This window comes from Sesamum indicum, linkage group LG4 (genome assembly GCF_000512975.1).
Source record: "Sesamum indicum cultivar Zhongzhi No. 13 linkage group LG4, S_indicum_v1.0, whole genome shotgun sequence".
NCBI lineage: Eukaryota > Viridiplantae > Streptophyta > Magnoliopsida > Lamiales > Pedaliaceae > Sesamum > Sesamum indicum.
In genome coordinates, this window is record NC_026148.1 from 11,953,863 (window position 1) to 11,965,309 (window position 11,447).

General features: G+C 33.0%; 1 protein-coding gene across 1 annotated transcript; it reads left to right on the plus strand.

Moving 5' to 3' along the window:
• Positions 571 to 5,044, plus strand: LOC105160795 (probable LRR receptor-like serine/threonine-protein kinase IRK). Its single transcript, XM_011078283.2, is given in 2 exon segments — positions 571 to 2,880; positions 3,342 to 5,044. Coding segments are annotated over 2 exon segments (2,964 nt in total). The 5' UTR covers positions 571 to 1,372; the 3' UTR covers positions 4,798 to 5,044.

Genomic DNA, 11,447 nt, shown 5'->3' on the forward strand with positions numbered 1-11,447 from the left:
TTTATTAATTATTTTTTGATTTTCGTGTGAATAAAAAGATAGTCATAATAGATTCTCAGGTACTGCCATCTTCGAAGATTTCTATATATTATTAAATTATTATAATAGTATGGATAATATGAAAAACTGTAACTTAGATTGGGATTTGAATTAATTATACGACAAGTACAATACATATATCGTGTGGTTGATATTTAATTTTAAAAAATAATCAATTATATAACAAATATGGTATATTTATCGTGTGATTGATAATTAATTTAAAAAAATAATTAATTACATAATAAATAAAATATATTTATCATGTAATTAACGTGTACTTTAAAAAAATAATTAATTATATAACAAATATGATATTTGTCACTCATTTTGGTTCAACCAAACTCAATGAATATATTTAGTGAGTCAATATGCCCCCATAACTGTGTTGTCCCCGTGGGATTGATCACAGCCGACCAGAATCAGCCACGTGTCGGATCTATGAAAATCTGTCCCCACGCAGCACAACCCCACAACCCTCTCTCTTCTTTTCTTCCCCCCTCTTTTTTCCTTTTTCCCGTTGATAAAAGCCTGTCTCTCTCTCTCTCTCTAAACTTTATTCTTACACAGCGAGAGAGAGAGAGAGAGGGCTTTAAATGCTTCACTGACTCGACTCGCGGTGGCCGGAAACTCACACTGTCACCGCGTTTCCTGGCGGGTTTTCCGGTAACGCTCGCACTTTGAGCTCTGCCACTTACAGAAGTGTGTTCCGACGAATCTTTTTCTCCTTACGTTTGAGCTTTACTTCGTCCCCGTCTCCAGATCGAAACCCCTGCTTCTCTCTAACCGCTGCGTTCCTGTCGCCTTCCACTCCGAGAATTCGACTTTTGTTTCCTGTTTTCTTCCCTCTTTCTGTCATGTTTTTGGCCTTTTGAAAAGGATTTCCTACATTGGGTTTTTGGAGCGTTTGTTTTGCTAATGTGGCTGGCTGGTGGTGTGTTAGGAGCGTCTTTGTTTATTAGTGTTCTGGGTTTTCCTCATATTTGTCTACTGGTCTAAAATTCTAGCCGTTAAGAGCCAAAAATGCAGAGTCATATATAAACATAAGCATACGCACTTATAGGTATGTATATGTTTGTGGTTTGGCAAGCTTTACGAGTAGTTTATGCTATGAAATGTGCTTCTTGAGGATTAGCGGAGTTTAAGACTTAGTATCCGTTTCAGCTGTTATTTGAAATCATTGTATGCGTTATTAGGCTATATTCTTCTGAAAAGAGGAAAATTTCTTTTTGTAGGGTTCCTTTATATCAGAAGAGAACAAGAATTTTCTTTATTGGGCTCCATAAACCAGCCAATGCCTTGAGAGAGTCTGCATTTTACTAATTTCTTGAAAATGAGGAGTCTTCTTGGTGTTTTCTTTTTCATCTTTTTATCTCCGTTCTCAGTGAAATCTTTGAGCCCTTCTCTAAATGATGATGTTCTGGGGTTAATTGTGTTCAAAGCTGATATTCGAGATCCTGATCAGAAATTAAGTTCTTGGAATGAAGATGATGATAGCCCATGTAATAATTGGATTGGTGTAAAATGCAACCCTAGATCCAATAGAGTGTCTGAACTTGTTCTTGACGGCTTTGGCCTCTCAGGAAAACTAGGAAGAGGCCTCCTTCAACTGCAGTCTCTGCAAAAGCTCTCACTTGCAAAAAACAATCTTACTGGAAGCTTGAGCCTCAGCTTAGCTCAGCTGTCTGATCTGAGGGTCCTGGACTTGAGTGAAAATGGTTTATGGGGGTCGATATCCAGTGATTTCTTTATGCAATGTGGGTCTTTGAGATCAATTTCCTTGGCCAGAAACAAGTTTTCAGGCCCAATTCCTGAGAGTTTAGGCTCGTGCTCCACTCTTACTTCACTTAACTTCTCTGGGAATCAGTTCTTGGGGCTGTTGCCATCTGCAATATGGTCAATGCCTGCTCTTAAGTCACTTGATTTGTCTGATAACATGTTGGAGGGTGAAATTCCTCAGGACATTGAAGGTTTGAAAAATTTGAGGGTGATTCGATTGAGGAATAATAAGTTCACTGGTAAAGTTCCTGATGGAATTGGGAATTGTTTGTTATTAAGGTCAATTGATTTTAGCCAAAATTTGCTTTCTGCTGGGCTTCCAAGCACAATGCAGAAGCTTTCCTTGTGCAATGTTCTACTTTTAGCTAGAAATCTTTTCACCTGGGAGATGCCTGAATGGATTGGAGAAATGAGAAGCCTTGAGACCGTCGATTTTTCCGAGAATAACTTTACAGGACAACTTCCAGATTCTTTAGGGAAGCTTCAGTCATTGAAGATTCTGAATGTATCTAAGAATGCTCTCACTGGAAGCTTGCCTGAGACTATGAGCAATTGTATTAACCTAGTGGCATTTGATATTAGTCATAATTCTTTGACAGGTAATCTTCCTTCTTGGCTGTTCAAACTTGGTTTAGAGCAAGTTCTGTTTTCAGACAACAGGTTAAGTGGGAGCATCGATGGTGCTTTTACCTCATCGACGGACAACTCTCAGAAAAAGCTTGTGATTCTGGATGTCTCTCAAAATGATCTATCTGGAGCAATTCCAGCTGTTCTCGGGGATTTTGGCAGCTTGCAGTTGTTAAATATGTCTATGAATTTTTGCTCCGGAGTTTGTGTAGCGGGCATTGGGTCCACCCATCCCAAATCCACCCTTTGATCATATTTTTTATTAGAAAAATTGAAAAAATTAAGTATTCTTGATTTGAGTGATAACCAATTAAACGGCAGCATTCCTTCGGAGCTGGGAGGACTCTCATTCCTTGACGAAATGAGACTTGAAAAGAACTCACTTGGGGGAGAGATTCCTTTATCAATCGGGAATTGCGCTTCACTTAAGTCCTTGTAAGTTTTCTTCTTGGTTTCATGTCCTCATGCCATCTTTTAGGCTTCTGCATGTGCACAAGTGGTTTTGCATTTGTTAGAGCAATCTATCTGCTTACACACAGGATAACTGTTCTATGTATTTTAATTAATTGACTTCGTGATGCAAGCCACTTGCATTTCACCTTGTAGTAAGTTTTAATCAGGCTCCAAGTTTCTTGCATTTTTAATGTACACAAGTTCTCAGTTGTGCCCACCTCTGTCCATGTTGCTATTTGCCAGAGGGTAATTCCGGAAAATATCTCAGCAAGGGTTTATGATATATCATTTTGTGTTCTTTACCCATAACATATTTAAATATGGTAAACTTTAGATATCTTTTACATGTCTATACAATTCTATTGTTACAAAAATTTGTTTGCTGCTTTGTAATAAGCCGGTCAACCTTCTGCTAGTTTAACAGCTTTGGTTGAATTTGGCAGGTGTCTTGCTCATAATGAAATAACTGGTTCGGTCCCTGCTTCCCTTGCAAAGCTCTCCAACCTTCAAATCATCGACCTCTGTTTCAACAAGCTGACCGGTACCCTACCAAAGCAGCTGGCAAATCTTGTACGCCTTCAATCATTTAACATTTCACACAACCAGCTAGAAGGTGAACTTCCAGCTGGTGGATTTTTCAACACCATTTCTCCATCATCTGTATTGGGGAACCCATCTCTCTGTGGGGCGGCAGTCAATAGAAGTTGTCCCACTGTCCTTCCCAAACCAATTGTGCTTAATCCAAACTCTACTGATGCCACTCCGGGTACCGTCCCTCAAACATTTGGTCACGGGAAGAAAATCCTCAGCATTTCTGCACTGATTGCCATTGGTGCAGCTGCTGCAATTGTCATTGGTGTTATTGCTATCACTGTGCTTAATCTTCGTGTACGTTCTTCCATGTCTCGCTCCGCTGTGGCTCTTACCTTTTCTGGAGGTGATGACTTTAGCCATTCACCATCCACTGATGGGAATTCGGGGAAACTCGTCATGTTTTCAGGCGATCCTGATTTTAGCACTGGGGCACAATCTCTTCTCAACAAAAATTGTGAACTTGGGCGTGGGGGATTTGGATCTGTCTACCGGACTACACTTAAAGACGGACGCTCTATTGCCATAAAGAAGCTCACAGTTTCAAGTCTTGTCAAGTCCCAGGAAGAGTTTGAAAGGGAAGTCAAGAAATTGGGGAAAGTTCGTCATGTTAATCTTGTGGCACTTGATGGTTACTACTGGACTCCCTCATTACAGCTTCTTATTTATGAATATGTCCCCGGTGGAAATCTGTACAAGCATCTTCATGAAGGATCTAGTGGAAACTACCTGTCATGGAACGAAAGATTTAACATTATTCTGGGAGCTGCTAAAGGCTTGGCTCATTTGCACCAAATGAAAGTAATTCACTATAACTTAAAATCGAGTAACATATTGATTGACAGCTCTGGGGAACCTAAGGTTGCAGATTGTGGTTTAGCTCGTTTGCTACCAATGTTAGACCGGTATGTACTGAGCAGCAAAATTCAGAGTGCTCTTGGATACATGGCACCTGAATTTGCGTGCAAAACTGTCAAGATAACAGAGAAATGCGACGTCTATGGGTTTGGCATATTGGTCTTGGAGATAGTAACTGGGAAGAGGCCCGTCGAGTACATGGAGGACGACGTGGTAGTGCTTTGTGACATGGTTAGAGGATCACTAGAAGAAGGCAAAGTGGAGGAATGCGTTGACGACAGGCTGCAAGGGAAGTTTCCGGCTGAAGAGGCGATTCCGGTGATGAAGTTAGGCCTTATCTGCACATCACAAGTGCCTTCAAACCGGCCCGACATGGCGGAAGTAGTTAACATATTGGAGCTGATAAGATGTCCTTCTGAAAGCCAGGACGAGTTGGGAGATTTCAGCTGAATGTTGGGGAGTTGAGGCATATGCATTTTAACAATGGCTGAATCCGGTGAAGAAGAATCGAGGATTGGTTTACTGCCAACGGGGAAGTGAGATTGAGTTGTTGGAATTGTTTTGCTCCCATTGAGTTTCTGTACTTTCTTCTCCATTTTGAACTTTGTTTCTTGATTCCTTTTCACCGGCTTCCGATTTGGGACCTTGTTCATATATTACTTGCATCATTTTACTTATTTATGTGGCCTTCTCAATACTCTGATTCTTCTCGTTTATTTATTAGGTAAATAATATAGTTGATCCCTTAATTTTGCATTTAAAATCACTTTACACCCTTTATTTTATGATTTTATCATCCTTAAATTTTAATTTTTATGTTAATTTGATCTCTCTCAACATTTTTCCTCAATTCTATTTACTACTATGGGACAAGGCATATGACCTCATGGTCATTCATAGATTATTAATCAGCACAACTCCATATCGGTAGAGAAAATCGATCACATAACCTTTTGATCAGAAAGTGATTCATTCTTACTAACTAAACTAACCGTGGAGGGAGAAAGGTAAAACTTGTAATTTATCACAGCTCATAAACACAAGGCTCCAAATATATATATATATATATATATATATAGATGAAGCATGCATGTATAGTCAGAGAGATTACATAATTTTTGGCAAGTCAAAAAGCAACACATGATATAGTCTATCTGTCTCAGGATTTTCAAGATTCTTAGTTCCCCACCCCGAAGCAAATTGCCAAAGTCGTGAAATATAAATAAAGAAAAAGTGTGTGTGTGTGCTGAGGGGGGCGGGGGGTGTTCAGTGGAATAGACGATGATGGTGTCGGAATAATTTAACATCTCATCTGTTTTAATAATCACGCGGTTGCCCAATTTCTCAAGTTACTTCTTCTTTGTCCAAATTAGTTGTTTAAATGCGTTTTTTGTTTCTTTCTTCTCAGCCGGTTTCACGTTTTCACTTCAGAAGACAAGCACGACACCTGAAATTCACGTGTTTTCTTCTTCTTGCACTGTCCTTTTCTGGTTTGGAAATTCTTCTGTTTGTATTTCTGCCTTCTTCTTCAACTCTTACTTTCATCTCTTATTCTATCCACATTCACTGCCAATTGTTTTTTGCCCCCACTTCTCATCTCAACCAAAAACAAATTAAACAAATTACACAAACACCTCAAATACCTTTATAAAATTGTAAGTAAATACCTTGAGATTGCAATTATAATATATATCGACACTTGGAAAAAAACTTATACAAGCACCTCACTGTATCCATACTGTTTAGCATTAAAGAATGTATTTATAATTTTATAAAAAACAAAGAATGTTTGTGCAATTAAATCTAGTATTAGAGAGTGTGTCGATGTTGATTTACGTAAAAGTTAATATAAATAAAATTTAGGGTAAATTATAACTAACTCCCATAAGATTTGATATAATTATAAATACCTCCTTATTATTTGAAAATTACAAATACTCTCCTGATTTTAACATCCGTTTAACAACGAGCTCATTCCGTTAAGTTTTCATTCAATTTTTGTAGTGAACTAATCAAAATGACTTTTGAATTATAAATTATAACTTTATATATATATTATAATTTTCTAAAATATTTTTATGAATTAATAATTATTTATTTTATCCACCTTTAATAAAAAATATTTTTTCGAGTTTTCACAAATATTGGAGACTTGTTCTGTTTTTTTTTTTTTTTTTCAATTGTTTCTGCTTCATCAACTTTAAATTATAATTTAATTTAATTGTTTTCTTTTTATTTTTAAAAGGATTATGTTCATCATATATTTGTGTCACGCCAAAGCATTGCATAACCCTAAAATAATTATTAAAAATGATGATGTTGGACAAAAGACAACCTAACCAGTTGCACTTTATTTTGGACATCGGGCACATGGGACAATTAATTACTCCATTCTCCCATCTAATAAAAAATTGTTTGAATTTTTATTATTATATGTTCCGAAATATTTATTTCTTTTTTATTATAAATTAGTACAACTTGATTTATATTATGGGCATGCACTATCAAGCACGATCGAATTATTGGTGCACCCAAAGTGACCTAAACAATCGTTTTCCCCATGCATGGGACTCCATATTATAATGTTGTTCATGCGTTTGGGATTGAAGGGAAAAGGAACAAAAAAGAAGATAATTCAGAAGTGTCTCGTAAAATTTCTCCAAAAAAAGTTTATAAGATCGAAAAATAAAATGTTAAGAACTTATAATTTTTTTAGAATAAGTAAGGGAATTTTTTTTAAATTTAACAAATTTATTCAATCTTGATCATATATAAGTTGTCGTTATTGACATCTTATAAGCTCCATAATCTTATTTTATTCGGACACTTCAAAAGTTTATTTTTAAAATAAGATCTAACATTATATAACTTCCAGAAATATTTTTATAGGACGTATGAACTTATAAGATGTTTTAAATAAGATTAGGCAAGCATCGTCTCATAAGTTTTTTTAAACAATTTATAAAATGTCGCACAAAATTTGGTAACTTTTTTAAGAAAATGAGCTTATAAGCCTTTACATGTTATAAGATCCGAGAATAAGATATAAGGGCTTACATGCTCTTTTAGAAAAAAAATAGCTGCAAGAACTTATTTTTAAAATAAGATCCGACATCTTATAAACATAAAAAAACACGTTATAAGAATTATGATCTCCTAACTTATTTTTAATAAATTTGAACAAACTCCCACTCAAATATGAAAAAGGGTGAAGAAGTGGGAGTTGGGACATGGTGTAATTTTGTAAAAGCAACATCACGAATCCCTTGGAAAAGATAAAGAAAAATAGGAAAGGAGGAGAATATTGAAAGCAAGTCTTAGGATTTATGATAGGTGATTGGGGACATCACTTCCCACAACTTTTCTTCTTCTTTTTGAGGCACTTTAGCTTTATCAACATCATGTTGCACTATTCTTTTGTTTGGGGAGGCCCAAAATGAAGCAACTTTCTTCAAGTGGGGTCTTGTCTTCACACCCCCATAATGTTGGATTCATAATTATTATAGCATCAATTTCAAAAGTTCAAGTGTAAGTTTTATGGACACTTTTTGAAATTAGATCAAATTACATAAATATTTTTATTCTTTATAAAATTAAAAGTATATATTTTTAAAGGGTCTTAGTGTATTGTATCTCGACGAGTGTCTGTGCAAAATTTCAGTATTGAATAGGGAGCGTGTTTATAATTACAACTATGACCTTAAGAAGTGAATATATAATTTTACAAAAGGTAAATGATGTTTATATAAATAAGTCTGATCTCAAGAATGTCAATGTAATTTATCCCATTTCAAAATTGTACTCATGATCAGTAGAGAGTGCTCAGAGAGAAAGAACAAAAAATAAACACAAAGAAAAATGAATAATATTAAATTTAGATCGATGGATTTAGATTTAAAAATTTTGAATCCATTACATTTGGATCGATGGATTTAGATTTAAAAATTTTGAATCCATAATAACTAATCCATGGATTCTGTTTGGATAAATTCATGTTATAAAGGAATTTCAATTGTATTAAATTTTTTATTTATATTTTATGGCATTATAGTGATTTTTAAATATATTTAAAATAGAATTATTTAAAAATTTTATACCTATCTAAATGAAGAGTAAAAGAAGAAAGGGAGAAGAAAAGGTGGAAGTTGACAAGAAATAATGCTTTCTTCCCTCCCTCTTCTCTTAATAATTTCAATATACCTTTTTTTTTAATTCAATCAAGAAAAATATTAACTGAAAATAATAATTATTTTTAAAATTTTAAATTAATTGTGAACATACGCTTGAGTGCGCTGCGACACATGGTATCAATTATAAATTAAATCTGAATCGCACTAGAAATTTTTAAAAGGAAAAAGAATTATAAAGAGCTGATGGGGTTTAGTTTAATTGACAAAATTGATAACGTGGGTTTAAATCACATCAATATAGATTATTATCAACCTATTCTCTTAGTATTAATTATGATTGGAATCATAATGTGTTGTAGTCGATGTAGTAAAAAATAAAAATAATATAGGGGAGATCAAATTAAGAGAGTGTTTGCTAAGCGTATAAGCTACTAAAAAAAATTTATAAGATAATTGGGAGCTAATAAGTTCTTGAAAATTATTTGGCAATTTTTTTTTAAAAAAAAATAGCTTATAAAATTTTAAATAAGATATTTTAAAAAAAGTTGTATCCATTTTTTTGTAGAACGACTTACAAGCTCTATATGAATAATATTTTTTAGACTAAATTTTATTTTACCCCCTATATTATTTTAAAATAGCTAAAAAATATCTTGTATTTTAATAAATTCAACAAAAGAACTCCTTCAGTTAGACGCTAACGGAATGTGGGGTACACGTGCCTGAAGTGCGATTGGGCTTCATTTTTTGCGTATCTTGGCCTTTTTTAACTTTAATTGCTAAAATGCCCCTAGATTGTATCTAAAATTATTATGGTCAAATTGCCTTTTTTAAAAGTTTCTTTTTCTATTTTCATCTCTTCTAAATATACAATTTTTTTTATTCTTAAACATATTTATATTAAATATCAAAATATGAAAATTGAAAAATAAAAATTACTAAATATAATAATTATAAGTTATAGATTAATTTAAATATAATAATTATTATAATTATCTAGAATTATTTTTAATTAATTAAAATATATATTTAAATTAATTTAAATACAATAATTATTATGATTATCTAATATTATTCTTAATTAACTAAAATATATATTTATTTATTATAATTATCTAAAAAATTATTTTTAATTAACTAATATATATTTAATTAATATAATAAAATTAATTAAAAAAATGGGGGGCGGCAACCACCGCCCCCACAGAGAAGGGCGATGGCGTCACTGTCACCCAGCGACATTGTCACCCTCTTTACCAAAACAGGAGGGCGACGAGATGCTCTCACCAAGATGGGCTCCCTCTTTCTTCATTTGGGCATCGTCTCTGTCGCCCCTACTCGTAGGGGCGGGGTGTAGGGAGGGGGTTGGCAGGGGTGTGAGGGTTGGGGGTGAGGCAGCGGGATGGGGGTAGCAGGCGTCGGGGGGGGGGAGTTAATTTTTTTTCAATTTTTTTTATAAATATTTTTTATTAGTAAAATATGAACCATTGATCTTCTTTTATAAATTTAAGATCCAACGGCTAAGATTAATTAATCAGATTTAACGACTCTGATATAATTAATACAAATTCAATGATCAATAAAATAAAAAATAATAAATATTAAGTAAGGGCATAACAGTTATTTTATTAAAAAGTTAACGATGTTAGTCATATTTAATGGAGAGGGGCGATTAAGTTGAATTTTTAAAACATATGGGTTGTTTTGCATATTTTCAAATTAGAAGGAAAATATTTATTAAAATTTTAAAACACAAAGAGGTTTTTATGCAATGTAATATATTTTTTAAGACAATAACGTCCTCATTATTTTGTTTTAGCCTTAACACTATTTTTAAACCACGGATGTCTCTCTCTCTCTCTCTCCCCCCTTAGCCTTAATATTGTTTGAAGACTCAATATTATATTACATTTGCATTAATTCTCATGCCAAATCTTTTACTTTTATTAAAAAAAAAGATTATCTGTTCATCTTTTATTTTAAAATAAACTAATGTGTAATATTTATAAAAGTATTTTTAAAAATATTAAATACAAAATATTTCAAAAATAGCCACTTAATCTTAATAGTATAATTATTTTTATCATTTTACTAATAAAAGGTGCTTGCCGCGCCAAATATATTATAAAATATGAAAACATCTTATAATCTTTATTATTTTATTATATTCAAAAAATTTAAAAATTTATTTTTAAAATAAAATTTAATATATTTTAAAAACTCCTAAAGTATTTTATCACGTATAGAAATTTATAAAATATTTTAAATAAATTAAATCGAACACCCTTAAAAAAATGCCTATATTAAATAACTGGGTCAGAGTAAGATATAATAATTTGCTTGAAGGGCCCATTTGTAAAAATGGTGGATTCTCTCGAGATAGGCCATCTAAAGTGGATGGGCTTTGATTAAATGGGCTTCAAAACCCAATCTGATTTGATTACCCTAAGCAACATTTAAGAAAATGAATGCTGCAAAGCCCATCATGTCTTAGTTTATTGGTTGAGGTCCCGTAAATAAATTAAATCATTTGGTTTGACGGCCACAAGAAGTATGAATGCTTTTTTAAATTTATGTAAATTTATTATAATTTCTGTTATTCCATTATTAGTTATAAGTTAGATATTATTGAGTGATGTATTGATGTGGGTTTCTTGCAGTTTATTATTTCATTATTAATTAAATTTGAATACTGTTGAAAAATAATTGACGTAATGATACATATTTTAATAAAATAATATTATTACAATTCTTATGAAAACAAATAATACAACTTTATAATCCAAATCTCTCCTACAAAAGAGAGATGATATCAACTCAATCGATTGTATATCCGACTAAGTTGGTGCCCCTAGTTTTAACTTTTAAGATGCAAATTCAAGAAAATCCCGGTTTATCACAAAATCTTGAATTATTAACAAGAAAATTATTCAAAAAAAAAAAAGGGAGCAAAAGATAAAGTGAAGAATG